Genomic DNA, 23,540 nt, shown 5'->3' with positions numbered 1-23,540 from the left:
GACAAGGCTTCCTATAATCCTTAATATCAGATGGCAAGAAAGGCAGAACAAAGGCAGCCCTGGTGCCAGCTCAGCCGCAGCCATGTGTTAGCTGCAGCTACCTTTGCCAAGACGCTCGGCACATCAAGGAGCACCTCCCAAATCTGAATCTGCCCCTTGGATCCTAATTCTGTGGTGGCCTGTTTGGCAAAAGATGAGACGCAGACGAATCACAACTGTTCACAAATACTAATCTGGGTGTTCATCCAAGCACATGTTAAGTTCACTGTTCCAATCTTCTTTCATACTTTGAACACTTATTGTAATTTCAGTTTAAGACTTTGGTTAAAAACCATCAAGCGGTTTTGCATTTTTACTACTTTTTGTATTTGCATTACAAAGACCTCGTCCTTTAAAACTTTTAAAGTCTGAAGGAATATAATTACACTCAGGGTGTTTTAAGGATGTCTTTAAACTAGGGTGTTGTCACACCTGCTTCAATAACTAAGCACATTTATTTTATCCAGCAAAGATCAGGTCACTAAAGTTCAGAGAGGAACAGATTCTTGTGTTGATTCAAAGCAGATTCCTCCTTTCCTCTACGCTGAAACTGTGCCTGAATTGTTGTAAAAACCTCTGTTAATAATGACAAACACCGATGTTTTGTTTTGTCCAGAAAATGCTGTTGACTGTCTAAAAAAAACTACCTCCCTAAATTACAAAAAGCCTAATTTAGACTGGGTTAATCTCCATCAATAAACAAGACTTTATCTATAATGCACTTTTCATACACAATGTCACAAATTTCTGCATATAGAAAAACTAATAACTCCACACTCAAGGTAAAGCACAGAACATAAATATAATCAATGATAAACTGAGGAAACGCTATCAGAAGGCTTTTTTTTACTGAGGAAACACTGACACTGATAGAAAAAAGATGTTTAAACTAAACCAAATTAAATCAAACAAAGAAGATTTAAGCTGCAAAGGAGAAAAAAGATGCTAAACTACAATTCATTAAAATGGATTAAAGTGCTGATCAAAGGTTTAATAAATAACTAAAACAATTAGTTCAAAATAAATAAAAAGATTAAAATAAATTATGTAATTAAACACCTGAAGACACGTGAATACACTATCTTAAGACTGAGGGTATAATTACAAGAGTTCACATTTTGCACTAGTGGATCATAGGCAGGTTGTACGTAGAGCTTCAAAATGCAAAAAGAAGAGAAAGGAGCAAAAGACAAATGTAGAGAATACATGATCTATCAAAAATGATATGACAGACAGAATTTTTACATAGATTTTTGATTTTTAAGGATATGGTCTTCAACTTGTTGCTAGGTGCCACCCTGTTGGCTATGGCTGCCTCTTGCAGCAGCTCTCTCTTCTTTGTCCGTTTCTTGTAATTCTTTCATCTCTTTTTTGTAATCTTTGAATTTGGAGTGGAGCATTACTTTGTATGGCTCATTTGTTGGTCATGGACACCAAACTTTTTATGGCTTCAGTGATATTTTACTACCCTTTCTCTTCTGTTTGTCTGGGGATCCTACATGTAACCATGGCTGCATTGTTTACATGTGAACTCAGCTGTTAGCAGCCTGTAGCATTTCAATGCTAACTGGTGTAAGGCCTGATGTCTTCCCACAAGGTGAGGAAAAAGAGGTGAGGACGAACTGCTGGTTCAGGTGTGAGCTAAGAAGTGACGACATGGACCTGTCCTTTCATCTATTGTTATTGAGAATGCAAGATTTATCTCCAATAAGATGGACGAGCTAGCTGAGCTAACCCAGCAACAGAGGGAATACTAGAGGACAGAGTAGCATCATGCTATTCACAGACATGGCTAACGGAGCTAACATCAAACACCAACGCCACATTGGAAGAGCTTCACCTGCTGTGAGCAGACAGGATACAGGAGACAGAGACTGAACAGACTGCTGAAGAAGCTCAGTCCTGGACCCTGTGGAGGTGGAGGCTGGCTGACTGGAGAATGATGGACAAGCTGTCAGCATCTATTTTCATATGGATGTTTTTGCACTTTTTATACACTTTCTTACTTTTGTTTTCTTGATTGCTGCTGTGTCTACAATTTTGTTGTACTTGTTACAATGACAATAAAGTTCTATTCTATTCTAACTTTTGATCATCTGATGAACAGCCTGTTTCTTTTTTTTGCATTTTAAAGCTCTACTTACTACCTGCTTATAATCCACCAGGATTAGAAATTAAAATTCTTGTACCTTTCCCTCTGGTCTTGAGATTTTGTTCAGGAGAATTTCTATAACTAATCTAAATATTACATAGGATTATAATTTGAATTTGTTGAATAAATAAGGTAGAATAAAACTCAGAATAAAAAGATTAGTCTTGAGTTAGGTTTTAAAAATGTTTTAACTCCATGCAGCGTTCGCATCTTCATATTCCCTCACTATGGGTCTTTGTTTGGGATTTTGGCACGATTGAATAACATGGTGGACCATGACCTGAAGACCTAAGGGCTCTCAGAGGCTTGTTTGATAAACAGAAATCTGATTAATGAGAAGGAACAAGAGCATTAAGAGATTTAAAAAGGTATATAATCCCTCTGTGTCCAGAAATGTGGGGGATAATTGGTTCCTGTGTTTTTTGCTTTACAAATTACAGGTACGGCTGATTCACGGGGGATTGAAACACTGACATCCTCTGCAATTATCAAGAGTTATCAGAAGCTCCCGGGTATCACTGATCCAGTGCGATGGATGGCTGTACGTGTGGAAACGACAGTGAGGTTGACTTTAGTATTGATTCATTCATTTGAGCACAAGCATACATGTCGCATTGATTTCCACAGGCTACAAATATGTCCACCTGCATTTGCTGTTCACTCAAACCTGCAGGTTTTTTAATTGTACAGAAACCTGTGGTTGAGTCTGAGCAACTTGGTCGAGGATATTTTAATGCATGAACCCTCAAAGCGCACACATAATCTTGTCTCTGCTTTACGGCCCCTTCCTGCTCATACATATGCTATATCTTCTGTTATTATGCCGACTCTAATCAACACAGTCAAAGCCTGCAGTAAAAGTTGCATTAGTCATGACTGAACTGTCTTGTACGGTTCAACCCAGCAGATGGTATCTCAAGACAGAAACGTAAAAGTTGTGATCGAGGCAACTCATTAGTTAAGTCATAGCGGTTAAACTGAGTGAGAACAAAAACAAATATGTGCTGGAGAGAAGCAGCAGACGTTTAAGACAGGCTGTCCTTAAATCTTTTTACATTGGCAAACAAAAATAAATGAAGCATCAGTCAGACTTTTTCATGTCTTGTAAGTCACTAGCAGGAAGACTAATTAGCTGAACAGAGAATAAGAAGAGAACATATCACAGCGGAGGACATGATTGGTTTGGCACAATAGGGAATGAAAGAGGACTGAGGGCTTTTTTACATTTCCTTTTCAATTGATGCAGTTTTTGCCTCCGCATGATGATGTATAATCACAGTGCAAGAATGTGACCGAATTAGCACATTTAGCAGATCTGCAGGATTTCCCTTCTGGGTACATAATTTGTTCCTGCATGCTATCTTGACAAGTACAGAGTGAGCAGAAACCCAGGGCCAGAAAGAGAAAAACTCTACTCCGAGGCAGAGCCAGAGTGTCTCTGATTCCCTGTAATTAGTATGTTAACTGTCACAGCAACAGATCAGACCCTTTTGCAAATGCCCTCACTGTCAAGTGGTGGGTGTTTCGACTGTTTGATGTATGCACTGGCACCACACTGCCCTCTACTGGCAAGGAGAGCAATGAAGAAAAAAGTGAGCCAGACATAGACATTTAAAATAAAGCATTAAGACTAAAGTTGCATTAAATTAATGTAAATTAATCTCTTTAGTCTATCCTGACTGAGAAAACCTCACTCAGCAGATAAAAACCACCTTGATCTCGTCTCTGCAGCAGCAAATTAAAAATCCAAAATCTCCTCCACCATCCCTCTTCCAGCTGTTTAGTAAATTAATTAAAAGCTTAGCTACACAGGATGTAATGATGACATGACTATATTAGCATGCTGATGCTAACTCAGTCTCTTGGGTGTTTGCACAATTTATTTCAGTACGCCTCCGTTCATTTCGACACACACACACAGCAGAGGCACAACCAGTCGGGCTGTCTGAGTCGATAAATGGCAAGGGGAAAATGGTGAATTTGCTGGAGGACGAAAGGGAGGCCAAGGTAAGGAATTATCACACCAGGGAATACATGTGTCAGCAATTTACGTCAATGGGAATAATGCTCAACATCTCTTAAACATTCACGTGGATCCATGCAGGCAATAGACAGAACAGTAATCTTTTGACAAAGTGAAATCCGCCTTTTCAAAAACATGAATTCAGCTAGTCCAACAACCTGGGCTATGAGAAGCCAAACGTTTTGCCGTCATGCCATCTGTCATACATTTGGTGTGTTTTTCTCGTCCAATCCAGATGGTGTTGTCTGACAGCCTGAATTCATGAAAGTACAGCCATCTTTGAAGTCAGATCCTTCACCATTGGTTTGTTGGTCAGCTGCCTGTATGAGAAGCTCTGGGACGGTTTCACAAAGGGATTGAGCAGCTTCTGCGCTCGCTTAACTGGTGCACATGAACCGAGGAGGCACTGTTCAAATTGCCAAGTGCTCATGAAGGGTTAAATGCTCCCTTAACTGGAATGCTAAGCAATAAGTGTCTAAGTGCTTGTTTGAAAAAGATAATTTCAACATTTTAATAACAGTACTATTAAAATACCGAGGGATAAGGAGTCAGAACACTGACAGTAAGATTTGGTATTGAAAAAGAAAATTAGCATTGCAGAAAAAGTTGAATTGAAAAACAAAATACAGACATTAAAAAAATACATCATTTGTTATGTTATGATGTGTTTTTACACTTGTCACTGGTTTTGAGTTACTATTTTCTTTTTTTCAGCTTCAACGTACTGGCAGTGTTTTGACATGGAGGATAGGGGCGGTGTTTGGGGGTGGGGCTTGGCGCGCAAGAAAGCATTACCAGGTTTTCAGGAGAGCAGCCTCTGTCAGCTACCTGCAACTTGTCCCCCCCCCGGCTGTGATCGAGCACTGGACATTTCAACTTTATTCTTTTCATTTCGACTTTAATCTCGACTTTACATCAATAAAGAAATCTTGTTGAAACATGAGATTAAAGTCGAAAGGATGAGAAAAAAGTCAAAATAACCTGCCCTGATGTTTACCAGTAGTACGCCGGGTACTGTCAGCTCCTCAACAGCCACAGGCGTGATTGTCACGACAGTCTTCAGGACTTGTGTGTGTGTGTGTGACAGGGTCGGTCTTTTACTCTTTTATTGCAAGCAGTGTTTTATGAAGTGTGTGTACGTAACGACTTTTCCAACTGACCCTGAAGTATCCTCCCTTATCAGCTCATTGGAGACCAGTGTGGGCAACTATGGGACAGACACCAAGGAGTAGATACCAGAGAGGAACGACAGCACGATGGCAGCGTAGAAAACAGTGTCCTCACCTGATCCTAAAAATACTGATTGAGAGAAGCAGACCTACTGGCGGTCTGGGAGTTCGAGGTGTACTTACATACATTACTGTCCAGTGTAGGATCACAGCTGCAGGGACAACAATTTGCTGGTAGCCAACAGAGGCCACTCCTCTCCTGAGAACCTGGAAACGCGTTCTTGCACTCCAAGCTCCGCCCCCAACCCCACCCCTACCATCAATTTCAAAACACTGCCAGTAAGTTGAAACTGAAAAAAGAGAATTGAAACTGAAAACCAGTGACAAGTGTAAAAATATATCTGAATATTGGCATCGAAAAACACATCATAACATAAACAATTCTTTAAAAAAACAGTGTCTTTTTTAGTGTCTGTATTTTGATTTTCAGTTCAATATTTTACAATGCCAATCCTTGTTTCAGATTCAATTCAACTTTTTCTACAATGCCAATTTTCTTTTTCAATATCAAATCTTACTGTTAGTGTTCTGGCTCCATAGAGGGACAGAATCAGGGGGGATTTCTCAACCCACCCAACCAAAGTTCAACAGAGGTTGTGTTGTTTTTTTTTTTAATCTGATGGGATGTTTTTTTTTCATTCACTCCCATAAACTGAACATAAACTGCAAAAGTTGTTTCATGAATCCACAATCCAAGTAAAATGAAAAGAAGCTTCCCTCTCCATCCAGCTCATCATGGGTGTGAATATAAGTTAAGGCCATCAAAATGAGAGCACACAGCGCAGGTCTGCACAGACAACAAGGAGATGTCAAAAGCTTATCTCAGATCAAAATTTGGAGCAAAGAGCACAGAGCTTCAGAAATTGGAGGATTTTTCTGTGTTTGAGCTTCACTTGTGGTTTGATAGTGGAAGCAATCCATTGTCAGTGAATGTTTTCACCGTCTAACTCTGCCTTGACCCCAGATTTGTCATCATAAGTGAATTGTGAATCCTGTGATCCTTTTGAGACTCTGCACCTGTAGCTGTGTCATAGAGCATTTAGGTTTTTTTATAGAATGGTGTGCTCTCCAGTTAAACCCTAAAATAAATGCTTATTGTAGGTTTCTTCTACTGGTAAACACAACATAGGTGGAGGGGGATCAGAGTAGGAGCATCCATTTGAAAGATAGTAGCCAACACAGCAACGTAATTCAATTTTGTAGGGATGCACTGACCCAATCCAGGTTTTGGATATTGGTTCCGATACAGAATCAAAAAGTATGGATGAAGTGGCTATTTAAGAAGACAGATCTATTCAAGTGAGTGCTATGCTGAAATTTTACAGAGGATGATAACGGTTACGGCAACTTACAAAATGTGTAAGTTTGATTCTTGACTTATCCACTTCTGAGGTTTACAGTTAAACTGTAATTCCAGTGAGTGCTTCAGATTTACTCACACATTTATAATCTCAAAAAGAAGCCTGAAAACATAACCCAAAGTCTCATCCTCGTACTACAGAACAGAGAATGTTATTGCTGCTGGTATCTGATCAGATCAGTATCTGTATTGGTATCACGACTTAAAATGTTGGATTGGGGCATCCCAAATATTTGGACCACCTCAAGTTTCAGTCACAATTTAATGCTTCTGAGCATTAAAGCTCATGTAACTTTTGGTTCTTGTTGTAACCTTTAGAGGTAGTGTGCTGTCCCCCTTCACTGATCTTGTGCTTTTCAAACCTAAGTAGACTTTTATTAGCCAAAAATCACTCTTCATGCTGACATATTCAATTTTATTTATCTTTTATTCAGATTTCTTGGGGGGCTTTTAGCTTTTACTGGAAAGGACAGCTTTATTCAGAAAGACAGAGATAAAGAGAGGGAGATTCTGGGCTGACGTGCACAAAATCATTCAGGGACTGGGAATCAATCCCACAGCCAGTGCAATGAGGACTGCTGCCTCTGTTTACAGAGCACCAGATTCACCAACAGACCCAGACTGGTGACTAATTTCATATTCATTTTAACAGTTAGAGGTATCACTCATCAAGATTCCCTCTAGCTTCCTGTCTAAGCAGCTGAAAACCACCTCCTCTGACATCTACCTTGTGACTGCAGGAGCAGAGATTTACTAAGGCTCTATAAAAATAATCAATCTGGGCGATGACAGCTTTTTAGGTCATACAGAGGCTTCAGTATTAATTTCAGTCTGTTTCATAACATTAAAAACTACCTCACAGGAGCTATAAAATATATTTCCAAGTGCTTACAGAAGTGCTTCTTGCACCTTTGTTTGCTGCTGACAAAGGACTTAAATTTATCCCAAAGGTCAGGCGGCGCAGCAGGCAGTCTTCTTTCTGCTTGAAAGTACCTGCTGCTTGGCCTGGCAGAGCAGAGATCCAGATCTACAAAGCGGAAAGTCTGACCTCTGCTCACTCCTGCTACGTTAGCCAAGATGTTGAAAACTGTCACAGCTCCCTCAGAGTTGTTCACTGCGAATGCCAAAGTTTGACTCTTGCCCTGACCTCAGCGAGGGGCCCTCTTTGATCTGGGGTGTTAAGCAGTCAGAGCTTGTGTGCTGTCACTGGGCTCTGTATCTGTGACAGTGACAGGTTTGGTGTGTCTGGATTTTGGTTTTGCCGAGCCAAGCAACGCTGACCAGAGAGACAAAGCTGATTCGGCTCTACTGACAGGTCCGGTCTGATCCACGGTCACAAAACAAGATTAGATTGACACTTCCTGAATTTACATATTACGAAAAAAAAATGCTACCTTTGAACTCAATGAATGCTAAAAACTGCATATTCTGAATACATTTCTCCATTAAACAACAGTTAATCAGTATTTTTCTGTTGATGTGGATTATATCACCAACAAATCTCTGCAGAGAAGCTCAAAATGCTCAGATCCGTTATAAAAATGTGGGAATGTGTTGGAATCAAACAGACTCATTCTGCAGACAGCACCTGTTGAATTTTTCAGCAGATGTCATGAATTTGGTTCTGTTTCATGTAACTCGGCCATCAGGATGGTGCTGGGCTGGGCAATATGGCCTTGAAATTAAATCTTTAAATCCTCACAGAACTGAAACTTTTAATTGATCTGATGTTACCTCTGCTACCTACATCACCACAGGTGTTGAATGCTAGCCTTTAGCATGAAACACTTGGAGTTTTTAGTGTCTGAGTTGTGTTGTTTGTTTTTTCCTGTAATTAAAAAAGATCAAAACAATAAGTATAGAAATCCTGAGGAGGATAACAGTAAATGACAAGGAGCTCTATTCTGCACAAAACATGATGTCATTATGTTAATGCACAAACCAAGTACTTCGGGTGCCAGAAACTGAAAAAAAAACAATGTTCTGAACAACATTTTAGAAGCTGAACAAAAAAGGAGAAAATCAGTACTCTGGTTGAAATTATTTGTCTGGAGTCATTAAACTAAATTTGTCCAAGGGCCACATTTTTTTGGCAGACACTGACGGCCAGATGCCCTTGTGAAAGAAGTTAAATTCATATTGTATCCCAAGTGATACACTATTATTTGATATGTTTAATTTCACTCCAAATTTATGTTATTGTTCAGTATTTGTCAGTGTTCACAGACTGATGTTACCTGTACTGCAGTTAGCCACTGCAATATTTTCAGTTTTTTTTTTTTTTTTTTTTTTTGAGGCTGCCAGACTGCCACCACCTTCAGATGCAGTGTTGTAGGTTGTGGAGATCACCAGTAAGAGAAAGGCCTTTTCAACATTCTCAAAGTTTAGGAAATGCTGACAAAGAGCCTTAAGCAGAAAGTCAAAGCAGAAAATTGCATGTAAAATGAAGACTGGACTGATAAGTAATGTGTCGGACAGAGTGGGTTGGTGTGTTTTATTGTGTGATGAGTCACTGTGTGCACCAAGATGTACAGTACTCAAGTGAATGGATTACAGTTGCAATGGACAGTTAAGCAGCCAATGCCTGTGGTTCTCTGCAGTGACAGGGTTCACTGATTGGTTGAGGGTAATGTGTTCATGTCAGGTTCATGTGGGATCGAGGAGTGTGTTTGTGTGTTTTCATGAGGCTTTGCCAATATCATCTGGAAGCTTCAGAGTAGGGCTGGACAATTAATTGAATTAAAACTAATATCACAATGTAAAATAATGCAATTTTCAAATTGCAAAGGCTGCAATTAAAATAAAATAAAGAATAAATAAATAAACAAATAAAAAGTTTTATGTACACAGACCTAGGGGGAATATAGTAACTTGTATGTTCTTTCTTAAAACCTTCCAAAGTCAATATGCAGGAAAGAATTGTTTATATGTTATCAGTATCCTTTGTTGTGTTGGTCATATTGTACAATGATTTATTGCTTGTGTTGAGTCAATAATGCGGAAGATACACCCCCCCCCCCCAAGAATGCCTAAATCACATGCCTAATTGCAATTGCAATATTGGTACAAAAAATCGCGATGAGATTGTTTTCCAAAATCGTTCAGCCATAGCTAAGTTTGTAAATTTTGGCGTCAGTTGCTACCCACAGTAAGTGTCAAAGTCTCTTTTTTGGGACGCTACAGTATAAATCTAAAGTGCCAGGGGGCACAACCATAGACTGTATATAGAGTGGACAGCATGGTTCCACCATTTACCATTGTACGGTTTTAAAGCCAAAATACCCCCAGTCACCGGCACCACCATTGTAGCAGTTTGCAGCCAAAGTCTGAGCAGTAGAGGCGATGAAGGATTCTGGGAGAATCTGAGTGGAGCTGGGTGACAAAAATAATATCTTTTTTTTCTTTCGAGAGTCTAATCACTTTCTGACTCTCCCTCCCGACATATTTTACAATCCCCGAAAAACATACACAAGAACGGCATCTGTCAATCATTGTTAAACGTTACGTAAAACCTTGTTTTTAACCTCATATAACTAATGAAAAGGAAACTTTTCAGAAAAAAGAGGACTTGAACACAAAGCAGACAAATGATATCTTCAAATCACCACAACAATCAGATGTGAGGAACATATCTACGAGGTGTATTCCAGCCCATCTGGAATGGCTGGAAAGCTGTATTTTTTAACCTATACTGCAGCCAGCCACCAGGGGGAGCAGTTTTTGTGGAGACCTCACTTCGAGCCGAGCAAGCAGACATCCATTTTTGTTTACAGTCTATGGGCAGAACAAAACGCATGCAAGCTTCAAGTAGTCCTATCCTGAACAGTCAGAGGTCCTTCAGCCAGAGACATTCCTACTTTGAAATCTAAATACCCCCAAGGGAAGGTTATTAACCCAACTTTAACCGAACAAGAGAGCAACAAATGCAACTCTGCATGCACTGGTTTGTGGTTATTTTCGATTGAGGCAGACAGTCCAAACAAACCAGTATTGTGGGGACTGGCTGGACTTGTCCCACTCGCCACCAGTTGATGTTCATTGTGGCTTATCAACAACTTTTAGCTTCAACTAGACAGCATCAACTTCCTCTGTTCTTATCTCATAATTCCTTAAACCCTCTTTTAGATCTTTGTATTCATGGCTTTGACTGACTCAACTGTTTGCTTCTTCCTCAGGTCAACTTCTTTTTTTCATTGTTAAAATAGTTTGTAGTGTGTTTATCCTATTTTCTCTTTCTTTTCAATCATTGTTATTTCAGTTTTGTTCTCTTTGTCTTGATTTTTCTTGTCTTACTTGGGGGTCAAACGCTGTCTGAGTTAATCATGGTAAGATTTTTTTGTTGTTCCTGGTCTTTTCTTCTGTTGGGCTTTTAAAATATTTGGATTATTTTATTGTTTGCGTTTATGCTTTTCTTTTTTGTCTCCTGCAAAAGCACTTAGTAAACCCTTGTTTTAGAAGATGCTATACAAATAAAGTTATTAAAATAACTGGCAAAAACCAGAGGATGATTTGTGAAAATGATTGGGCTAAACAACATCCCTCAGTCAACATTTGTGGTCATGATTTCTGAGAGTTACAAACTACCTTCAAAGACACAGGCACAGACGGTGACGCTGAAGATCTAAGAGACAAAGGTGTGATCTCTCCAAACACTCATAAAAACACGTGGATACCACTGTTTGTGCTTTAATGTTTGCAGGAAGGATATTGCTGCAGTGTAAGGAAAGAGAGAGCCGCTACGCCCCAGCAGATCTGTGGTGGTTTAGAAAGAGCTTTTAATCCAGGCGGTGGCATCTATTCACGACAAATCAGAGAGGTGCAACTCTGCAGGGTAGCAAACGACCTTCAAGAAAAACAGAGGAAGAGGAATTGTTCTGGGTGTCAACTTGATGACTTTACTGACAAAAAGAAATTAGAATAAAAAACAGACCAGAGGGGGGAGAGGACATAAATCATCGGAAAGGCATTGCAACAGGGAAAGGCCACCTTCTCGCACTGCCCTTCTCTTTTTTAATCCATATTTCATAATCGAGCACACACTGAGATACACAGACCTCACATTTTGCCCCCTCCTTCATCTTTCCTGTGAGAGCTTTGAGTCATTACGCTTGCAAAGTCACCCACCAGATAATACGAACATTGCCGTGAACACTGTATTTGCAGCTGCCAGGCACGCAGCTCAACAAGATAATTTTCTGTACATGCAGTCGCTTTCATGTGGCTGCCTGGATGAACAGTGCAGCTCTCTTATCACTCCATCAGGGAAGGAAGATGGATGACACAGTGAATGCGAGGGACACGGACAACCTGACCCTGAAAGCACCGGCTCGTCCGGTAAACAAGCGGCGAACCCGGATGACCACGTACAGTATGATTTCAGTAGATGACAAAGACGGGAATGACCTGGAACATGTTTAATGGCTTTTCCAGACTGAATCACACCCACTCTCATGGCAGGAAAAGGCAGACAAGGGAACATAAATAAATAATAATGGTGATCTGTGTGATCTATGTAAACTAGCAGAGTGTGTTAGGGCTGATGTGTGGCCAGGCTTTGCACTTTTTCTGAGCTGAGACATAGAAGCTAATCCTCTCACAGAAAGAGAAAAGGAAGCTAACCCTGATGCAGCCCGAACCCTTTTCCAGTTTGTCATCCCGCACTTCAAAGCATACATGATGAAATCCCCCAAGGTATTATAAGAGTTCTGGCATAGCAGCTATACTCAGCCCCTTTCCCAGCCTAATGCCTCATAAATGGAGTCTGGAAACATGTCCCTGTACTATTTCGAAAGTCTTTGTAGCCTCGGATCTTTAAGACCTATTTAGAGCTGCAGAGGAAGAGGTGCTTTCCAACTGCACGGAGATATGAAGTGTTTGTAAATCATTGTGCAGCCAAGGGATTCCTGTCGCCTCACTGTAAAATACTGCACATACAGTGAGCACGTGTGGGTCTTTAAGAGTGTTTATATCAGGACAAGAAGCAGGCATTGATCTCCTCCAGAGCTTTGCTGAATGAGTGCTTACACAGAAATACAGTGCTCAAGAAAATATGTGTCACAGATTAAGACAGCTAGTTATTTAAGCTGCACTGTTCCCAGCACAGTCAGGCCATCAAATGACACTTTTTCTTAGCTTGCTGAACAGACATCCTGTAAAGCTTTTTTCACACACACTCTACATAAATGATCTCCATCATTTGGGTCACAAATACTGAACAAGCAGCTCAAAAAAAATTTACAAGTCGTATTGGATTAGCTATTTATAAAGCTGGATTTTGCTGAATGGCATCACAATGAAGGTCTGCAAGTCAAAAGTTAAACCTGATTTAAAGTCTGTCTTATTGGTGGGGAAATTATTAACAATCAATAGGTGCTTTTCATCCTGAGGAACTAAGCGTCATGGTTTGGTTTTTCAGTTGTGCTTGTGTTTTTCAAGGTTTTGGATTGTCTTGTAAATCTTGAGTTTCTTGGTTATTCTTTGTGATTCTTGTTCTGTGTTTCCTGTTTTTGTCTTTAGTTTTTGTTCTGTGTTTTCTGTTTTTGTCTTAAGTTTTTGTTCCTTGTGGTTCTTGCCATGTATAGGTCTTTATGTTATTTCTATTCTTACGCCATGTCCACATGTAGTCTAGTATCTGGGAAACTGATATATTTTATACCTTTTGGCCTGTCATCCACATGAAACTGCAGCTTTACGTCACTAAAAACAATGTTTCCTGGAAACTCCGGCCAAAGTGAAGATTTCAGAAAACTCTGGATTCATGGTTTCGTGTAGACGCCGGTAAACAGAGTTTTTGGTTCTCAAACGTCACAGTTGAATGACGGGGGCTCATTCTGATTGGCTGGCACAGGATTTACGTCTGAAAAACACTGTCCATGAGGGGTTTGGCATGCCTCGGGCCGCACTTATCAGCAGATTTGCCCACTGCGTGTGGATGAAAGTATTTAAAAAAAAAACATGGGGGACAAAATACCTGGCCACACGTGGACATAGCCTTGGTCTCTGTGTTTCCTGACTTCTGTGTCAGTTCATTGTCTGCTGTCGCCTCACATGTTTCTCTGGTCTCTGGTGTCGCATCTAGACATGCACCAATCGATCAGTGTTGATTTCCTTAATTTTGGGTGATCTGTGATTGGCCCATTCTTACATGTGAAACTGATCTATACAACAGGGGAGGTCTGACAGCCAGCCATTGTTGCTTTTTGCTCTGAAACCTAAAACTCAGGAAAAAGATTTTATTGTTTCTCAGGGATTGTTCAGTGGTTTTAAATAAAATAAGATTGGAACATTGAAGGTGTATGCTGTCAGTTACAAATAATACAAAAAATAAAATCAGTATCAGCAGGTCAGGCTTTTTAAAGATCGGTGATTAGCCAGAAAATTGTGATCGGTGCACACCTAGTCACATCCTCTTTGTTTCTTCTATAAGTTTTCTAGAGCTTTTTGTTTTGGATTTTGTTGAGTTTTTAATTTTGAGATTTGGGGATTTTGAGTTTGGTTTCATAAATGTTTTCCTTTCAATCTGCAGCTGGGTTCTCCTCTTGTTTATGCTCCTGTGGATTGCGACATTAAGGTCTAAATATAGTTCTGGGCTAATTAATTTACCCCTGAAACAGCCCTTCTTTCTAGATGTCAAGGAACTTTAGGGGCCTGGAAACTGAACACTGCTGATTGGAGGAGCGTCCACAGTGTTTTTATTCCCCCCTCCCTCCGTCCACAATAGGATGAAACCCAACCGTGACTGACTTGGTTTAATTCCTTTATTCTAAACCAGTGATTCCCAACCTGTAGGCCACAAAGGTATTGCAAGTGGGCCACCAAGTTATTTTCAAAATACAATGATTTTCCCCTTTTTCCTCTGAAAATGCATGATATGACCTCCATGTGTATGGGGTTGGCAGTGGGCTGCAAAAAAAAATTGAGACTTTTGAGTAGGTCATGGAAAAGGTTAGGAACCATTTTCCCAAGCAATGGTCTACTTTGAGCCTGATAATGTGATTGTGTCTGTCGGCTCCCCGTGTTGTGGTTTAAAGAGCGTCTGTAGACTTTCAATGTGTTATTTTTGCTTAATGGTTGGTTTGTTGTTGTTTTACTACACTCCACTGGTCTGGAATTGTATTGAGATTTTTTTTTTTTTCTGTCATTGTCTGGTTTGGCATAACCTACCTGGGTCTTTTGCCCTGTAGCAGAGACACAGACAAAAAATGAGCCAGAGCTACCATGTTGTTCATGTTTCACAAGAACTGAAAGTTCCTGGACTTTTCAGTTTGAAAGCTCCTTTATTGCTCTAATTGATCCAACAAAAACACCAAGTAGAGCAGAGTTTTCACCTGCAACTTGCCAAATAACTTTCAAGCCATTGCTGAAAATAACACCTCAATTCCTTTGGTCTCCAAAATCTCTAGATCCTCAAGCCTTTAACAACTCTCCAGAACCTGTAGTGAAATCAGTATCAGACCTAATTTCCTCTAATAATGACTAATAATGTCATTGATAATGACTTATTGGTTGTCTTCCCTGTCCACCTTAAGACCTGCACGTTTGAACTCACAATGTCCATACGATCCTTGCACATGAGCAGCAAACATTGGGTATTGTTCACATAAAGACGTGGCCTGTTTTGGTCTAATCTCATTGACTTGTCCATTAACAGTATAAAGGCATCAGTGCATATTCATTGGATTTCCCAACTTTACTGGCAGATTATTTAAAAACTAAAAATACTCAAATTTATTTGTGCCTAAACCCCAGCTTTTGGATGTCTTTATTTCTTGTCAAATTACTTCTAACATTCTGTCTCAAACCAAAATGGTCTAATTTCAGAAAGTGATTTCATTCCATTAATGCAGACGAGTCCCTTCTTTTAAGCCAAGCCATGAAAGCTAGCATGAGAATACTGAAAGCTTCTTTAGTGGCATAATGTCAAACATTTCAGATTTAGTTTCTCTGTTAAATTTATCATCTTTCTTAAGTGAAAGAATCCATGCTGTTACAGTAGACGTCAGCCACCACTACGCTACTTGTGCAGAAAATGATGTTAATGGTTCCGTTTAACAGTTGATTCTCCTGCATATGAATCTGGTTCAGCTGTTACCCTTTCTGTTACAGTATCTTGTATAAATCCCTTAACCCCACTACCTCACAGCCTCCCTTTGGGCCCACTGCCAAAACTACTCTGTTTCATCTTTCAAAATGGCAGAGAGGGCACCGAAACGGAGCGTGAGCTGACTCCCTAAACAACAAAGACCATCAGAATGTGGTTTGTCTATTAACCAAGATAGCGCCTGACTTTGTGTGTGAATGTGTGTATGTGTGTATGTGTGTATGTGTGTATGTGTGTGTGTGTGTGTGTGTGTGTGTGTGTGTGTGTGTGTGTGTGTGTGTGTGTGTGTGTGTGTGTGTGTGTGTGTGTGTGTGTGTGTGTGAGCAGGAGCAGGCGAGAGAGGGAGAAAATGAAAGAGATAAATTGAGAGCACTCAGTCTGCCCTGCTGTTCTCACTCAGCACACTCGTGATAAGGTTTATCTCCGGTGCCTAACGAGTTCACCCAGTAGCCCTCTCCGGCTCCCGCCGAGTGGACCGGGATGCACAGGGCAGCACGCAGGCAGACGTGGGTTGAGCTCCCTTAGGTGACCTGCGCATGTTGTTCATGCTACGCTGCTTTAGAACTTTGTTTTCTGTAGGAAATGGCTCTGGACCCCTCGGCCATATCTCCTTTATCTGGGCCTTCTTTTTTCCTCCTTTTCTTCATCCTTCTCTACTTCGCTGTAACTCAGACTGCCAAGAGAAGCTGCAAGAGCTGGAGAAAGAGATGCTGCTGAGCTCTGGCACAGAGAGGCGTTTGTGTCCCAGAGGCAGGAGCTGAGGCAAAGATGGAGACACAGGGAGGGAGAAGGGGGGGCTGCTGCTGAGTTAAGCCCCTAATCACAGTCTGCTCTGCATGAAGGACTTAAAGTCACTCCGTTTAATGCTACCTTCTCTTTAGTCAAATAAATGCTACTGCTTACCTCCTCGGCACTTTGATACCCAGCCCTCCATACCTACCACATACCTGCTCCTGTCATGTGCACAGCTGTAGCACGAAGCCCCAAAACTACAGGGATGCAACATATGCACATAGATAAAGGCAGGATAGCATACATAAAGCCATAAACTGATTATGCAGGAATGCAAGCAGAAATGCCTCCCTTTCAGCGATCTTGCATTAGCCTTGAGTTTCTTTTTGCAGCACAATTCATATGAAAATGCTCCTGCTCTTTGGACTAAGTGGACGGACTACATTCAACTTGCAAAGGTCAGACTTTGTAGGGTAACAAAAGAGATTAATACATCTTATTTTCCTGGCATTCTGCTCTTTTGGACAGTTTTGTTTGCGTTTTTTAATGTAACCTTTGAACTTTGAGAAGTATTAGTCATTCAGAGGACATACAAGCTCTTTACAAAAAGTGAACAGAGAACACTAAAGAGATAATGTCAGACTCTTTATAGCTTAGGAAACTGAAAGATTGAGAGTATAACATGACCTTCTAAGTTTTTTCTCACATCCTCTCTTCTTTTGGTTTGCAGTTTTTCTTTCCTTCTGATGTTAAAAGCTGAACTTTCCCAGGTTGATTTGGAAATATTTTAACTAATTTAAGCAAAAAGAAAAGAAACTTTGAGGGAAAACAGGCTGTAACACGGATATGAGATGCAAGGCAATATTTAGCTTTTAGTGATGAAATGTTCATTAATTTTACTCCCAAGTGATGAAAAATATTTATGTTTCTGAGTGTGTTCTGGTGATTGGTTTCTGCTGAAACAAGAAATCTTACTTCACATCATCCACCAGAATTTATTTTTAAAAGAGAGAAGTCTTATTTCCCTTTAAAATGGTGCCACATTTGTAAAGAACATGTCTACATGAGATGAGCAGCAGAGCTGAGTATGTGGGTTGCACCTGTGAAAAATTTGCCAAATCCTCTCTGCTAATGCCAAACAGCTTTATCTACCATAGAGGCTTGTTTCAGTGTTGTTTGGTGGATTGGATGGCTGAGGTCATGCCCTGTTGTGTGAAACTTGTCCATCACTTCCAAGATGGAAGGACCCACCCCAAAGAGTGCCACAACAAACTATTCATCCCCCAGCACTCTAAGCACCATACACTGTTCTAGTTCTCCGTTTATTCTTAAAAAGCTTGTTTTTGTGCACACAGAGCTGTTACACTGTCACTTTAAAGCAACAGATACGTGGTGCCAAAATGTGCATTTTGTAACAGCAGAACTGTGCTAAAAACACGATCTGCCGGTCGTGAAGGCCAGAAGGCCAGATAGTCAGATGACCCACAAGTCAGATCGATAGTCAGAAAATCAGAAGTCCCATTCGTCAGAAATCAAAGGCCCTTTAGTTAGAAAACAAGGAGGCCTGTTAGTCAGATAACCAGAGGGCCCTTTAGTCAGATAACCAGAATTCGGTTCAGTCAGAAGTCTCTTTAGTCAGAAAATTAGAAGGCCCTTTAGTTAGAAAATCAGTAAGTCTGTTAGCCAGAGTGCTCTCAATTTATCTCTTTCATAACCACAAGTCCCTTTAGTATACTAATCAAAAAGCCCTTTAGTCAGATATTAGAAGTCCTTCAATCAGAAGTCTCACTGGTCAGATAATTAGTAGAGGTAGACTGATATATCGGCCGGCCGATATATCGGCCGGCCGATATTTGGACATTTGTCTCTATCGGTCATCGGCCGTATTTTCTTTTAAAACGCAATTTTTGATCAGGCACAAAAAAGATGAGCACCTCAAACTTGTGGAACCACTTGGATACATTACATACTTTTGTTCAAATTATATTAATAAGTTTAAATTTCTTTTTTGACATTTTAAGAAGAGTGTGAATGTTTACTACTGCTTGTTACATTGTGTGTTTACTCAGACAAAATATTTCATTGTTTTGACAGCTGAATAAATGTTCAGAGGACTGAACACAACTTTTTGTAATAGATTTCTTTTAGTTGTTCAGAAATTGCTGCGTTTCACAAAAATGTGATAAATATATATTTATTTAACAATCTTATTTAACAATCGTCCTGAATTTCAAATTGGAAAAATGGGCTATGCATATCGGCATCGGCTGACCAAACTTGGAAAGCATCGGCATCGGCCCCCAAAAAACCCATATCGGTCGACCTCTAATAATTAGAAGGCCCTTTAGTCAGAAAATCAGAATTCCTTCATTTAGAAGTCTCACTGGTCAGATAATCAGAAAGCCCTTTAGTCAGAAAATCAGAAGACTGTCAGTCAGAAGTTTCTTTAACCAGATAATCAGAAGACCCATTATTTAGAAAATCAGTTGGTCTGTTAGTCAGATAATCAGAAGGCCCTTTAGATAGAAAATAAGAAGTCCTGTCAATCAGAAGGGAGATCAGGTTTTAGCACAGGTCTGCACATTCAAAATGCACATCCTGGCACCACTAACCTTTAGTCAGAAAGTCAGAAGTACTTCAATCAGAAGTCTCATTGGTCAGATAATCAGAAGTCCCTTTATTTAGATAATTAGAAAGTCCTTTAGGTATAAAATATGAATTTCTGTCAGTCAGAAGTCCCATTAGTCAGAAAGTCAGAAGTCCTATAATAGAAGTCTTATTGGTCAGATAATCAGAAGGCCCTCTAGTCAGATAATCAGAAGCCTGTCGGTCAGAAGTCCCTTTAGTCAGATAATCAGAAGGCTTTTTAGTCACAATTTAGTTTGGATTTAGTTAATATGCCTAACTAATTTTCTGACTAATGTGCCTTCTAACTAATGGTCCAAATCATCTCTTCAGCTGTCATTTTCACAGGTATTTGGGTCAAAATTTTTGAAAGTAAGCATGGTACAAATCACCCGCCTGCATGGATGTATAGCTTAGTTGCCATAAAGGTACTCCATCTGATTCCTCAATGTAGAGGATAAGATTAGTAAAACCCTTACTGCTGAAAACTGCCTCAAACATCCTCACTTCAAAAACACCGAACTATCCCTTTAATGAATTAAAGAATGCTGAACTGCTTATATAAACACTAATATCAAGGAGGCATGGTTAAGCATCAGCATACAAAAAGATAAAAAATTAAGCATTGAGGGAAAAAAAGTAAAGAAAACATTAATGCAGGAATAGAAACCTCTGAATGGAGGAATGAAAGAGTTTCAAGTGTTCTCGAAGCAGAAGGGCGCTGTGTCCTTTCCCGCCGTGCTCAGGTGCTTCATTTGTTTGTGTGAGAAGAGGAGGGAAGAATCTGCAGATCTCCAGAGACTGCAGGGTCTACACTGCTCAAAATATATTAATTGACTTTGCTCCGTCTCCAGCCAGGTGTATCACACATTTACAGACTCAGAGATCTTTTGGGACGTCTGCTCCTGTTGTGTCACTAAGCAGACTCTCTTTGCTTCCAGCTGCGGTTTCACCTCATCTTCCTCCGTCTGCTTGTGGCCAGCAGACTATGGGTTAGCCCTTATAGATCTTAATCTAATGTTGGCGCATCGATTTATGCTTGGGTGTCCCACAGCCATTAAGATAATTGCATGATCACTTTATAACATCCTCCCCTGGTGGGCATGGTAATTTGGCTCGCCCCATCGCCCACCTCGCTAAGCTAGACCTGTAACCACATTAAAGCAAGAGAAAATGTGGTGGGAAATATCATCTTCAGCCCTGCAAATTGATTTTATACCATTTCCACTGACTCCTAAAACCCTTTTAGTCTATCTCTCACCTGGGCTGACCATTTGATCTATTGGAGGCTTCCAGGTCTTAACAGCTCGTATTGATCCACATTCTTCAGGCAGCATCTTGAGTGGACACTCTCGTGTCACCTTGTAATACTAACAGTGTGGGTATTTTTGAATGAGATCATCAGTGAGACAATGTATTTTTAGCTGTTATGGCAATGCAAGTGGGCTTTGATTGCCTTGAATGGGAAACGGCTGTGTTAAATGGCACTATGATCTCCTCTGACTAAATAAAGATTGCAGCCGCTCCGTAGGCTAATGGCTGCTTCAGAGGAGAAGTTAGCGTCAGTGGAAGTCAAATCACTTTGACAGATTGATCCAAAGGGAGGCACTCTGCTTCCTGAGAACGTACACCACCAGTTTATATGTGATGAGAGCACCAAAACATTCGCCTCACAAGTAGAAATGGGAAGCTCAGGATGAAGAAGTGACTTAAACCTTTCAAGTGATGGAAATCAAGCAACATTTCCATCACTTAGCTACAATTTTTAACTTGACCAAAGTTTGCTATTTATTGGAGTTGGGGCTGGACAGTGTTAGGAGATATGTGTAAGAAAAGATTTTTGTCATATTTAACACACAGAAATACCTGAGTGGCCCTTTGTTTTTGTTTTGCTCATGCTTGTATCTGCTTTTTGTGGCTTTGTATATTCTTTTAAATTTGTGTCAAGAGCAAAACTTTTATATCTTGTCCTTTGTGATCCATTTCTTATGTTGTTTTCTGTGCTTTCTGTGTTTAACCCAACCTCAGTTAATTAGGTTTGAGTAAAATTAAATGATAAGATTCTAAATGTCTTTTTTTTTTTTACTTTGAGTAGCTAGAGAAAAAGTTGGTTTCAGGAGGAGGTTATGACCAAAGACCACACTACAAATTCAAAATGGAGAGTAGTTAACAAGTGAAGTAAAATTATGATAAACAGAAACAGATTTCATGTTTACACTAAAACTACAGTGTGTTTCCCGTTTTATTTTGTAGTTCTCACTTTTTCTGTTCCTAGTTATGTCATTAGCGTCATGTCATATACTCAAGTATTTTTTGCCCTGTGGCTTTGTTGTCTCAAAGCCAGTGGGTTTTTGGGGGAGATTCTGGTTTTTGTTCAATAAATATTAGAGCTGGTTTGTACCTAGGTCGACCCATTGTTGTTTGTTGCCCTACAAATGTGACAAGCTGTTTGTTCAATCTAAAAGAAAAAAAGCACCTTTTTTTTTTTTTTTTTTAAAGATGATTGATATTTGGCATTAAGCTAGCTTTCATAACCAGCTGTGTTATTTTACAGACAGTGGTGGCCAAAATAATAACAACGATTGGAATACTTCAAAGGATTTAGATGGTTTGTTGTATTGGCTGTTCAAGTATGAAAGAAAACAAATAAATAGAGTATCTACAAAGCCATCATTATACATAATTTCCATAGAATAGAGACATTAAAAACACATTTGGGCCAATTTCCTTACTGCAGATCCAACTTCATTTTCCTTACTTAAGAAAACATGCTTAACGTACTCACTTCATCTGATTTTTTTAGTGCTAAGAGCAAACATCTGTGTGTTTCATGATAATGCTTCAGAGGCAAAACAAGGTCAGTATTGTCAGATCTATCAGGGGATCTAATCATTTTGTCAAAAAAAAAAAAAAACCTCAAATGCTGCTGTTTTTATGCCATGTATCACTAATACTCCTTACCTTAAATTACCCACAAATCTTAGACAATAATACATGTATTACCTGCACAAGACAAGGTTTTTTTTCAGGACATGTATCATGAATCTGCTAACAGTATTTGCTTTGTAACAGTGGCAGTGGATTTACCTTTCTTTCTGCAGACTTGGTGGCAAACACAGGCATGTGACAGGCCAGAAGTGGACACCAAAACGGAGCCATCGTCTTCCCTTCATCCTCCCCACATAACCATCCTGGTGAATTCTCCTCTCCTGAAACAGAAAACACAAGAACTCTTTTTATATCTTCTCGCAGGCTTGCTTCTGACATCATGTTGTTGGTAGTTTACCAGCTTGTTTTGTTGTTGTACCCACTGACAGCATGTTTCTCACCCTCACAGCTGAGCCAGGCAGGAAAATCTCCTTTAAGTTATGTCAAAACCACGCATCATAATCAGAGAGACATTTCTCTACCCCAGGTACATAACACGGGTGGTGTTATTAGCATGTGGATGTGATAATCAGCCAGAGGCTTAGTCCCTGTTGTAGGAGGCGAGGCCAGGCACCGCCAACACAGGGTCTCAGTGGTGATTAAACCAGCATTTAATCAACAGTGAGAGTCAGTCTCAGCAGGAAAATGCTGGATTTGACTTATAATAATGGATTTGCCTGGTGCGTGCATGAATGCGTGCGTGAATGCGTATATGCTTGCGAGCATGCATGTGTGTGTGTGTGTACCTTGAGCCCTGCAAACAAGACCTCTGATAAAGAATCGAGGAAATGTGCCAAACTATTCCCATAATGCAATTTTGTCATCATACATTTCAATTTACGGATACTAAATTGTGCATGGCATGTAATACCTTGCTGGAATTTGATTTCAGATCATATTCATAGTTTACCTTGGAATAAGAAACACTCAGTCTGTGGTTTGCATAAAATAAACTGTCCACAAGCATTACTCTCACTGCTGTAGGTCTGCATCAAGCAAGTGTGTGTCAAAACCTCACTCAATATTGAGAAAATGATATGATGTCCAATGAAAAAACAAGCGCCTAAGTTACAACTCCAATGTCCTCCAGTCAATAGGACATAAAGAAAGACAACGCCCCTTCTCTGCTACCCACAGTACAAACGTGATGCTGAAATATCGCCACAACAGGCTCTGATGTCTTGAGTCTTTCAAAGTCAGGGTTGGCTCTCTTGGTTAACTCTCAAGTTGGGTTATTAACATACCAAAACACATTTAGATCACTCAGGTTGACCTATTTCACCTTCATTCTGCTAATCCCATATACAGAGCCTCGGAATGGAAGTGTCAATCATGGCAATTTAATCATCTAA

General features: G+C 40.0%; 1 protein-coding gene across 2 annotated transcripts in view; it reads right to left on the bottom strand.

Annotated features, from left to right (window-relative positions):
* arhgef10la (Rho guanine nucleotide exchange factor (GEF) 10-like a) overlaps positions 1–23,540 on the bottom strand; it is a 212,532-nt gene that overhangs the window by 66,808 nt on the left and 122,184 nt on the right. For both annotated transcript variants that reach the window (XM_074665406.1, XM_074665415.1), the window contains one exon: positions 22,348–22,469. In XM_074665406.1, coding sequence (XP_074521507.1) covers positions 22,348–22,469 — 122 coding nt within the window. The remainder of the gene's footprint in view (positions 1–22,347; positions 22,470–23,540) is intronic.

The sequence above is a fragment of the Halichoeres trimaculatus genome, unplaced genomic scaffold (assembly GCF_033239565.1).
Source record: "Halichoeres trimaculatus isolate MK-OKI-2021-1 unplaced genomic scaffold, fHalTri1.1 fHalTri1_scaffold_1, whole genome shotgun sequence".
Lineage (NCBI taxonomy): Eukaryota > Metazoa > Chordata > Actinopteri > Labriformes > Labridae > Halichoeres > Halichoeres trimaculatus.
This window is presented reverse-complemented; position numbering and strand designations above follow the sequence as displayed.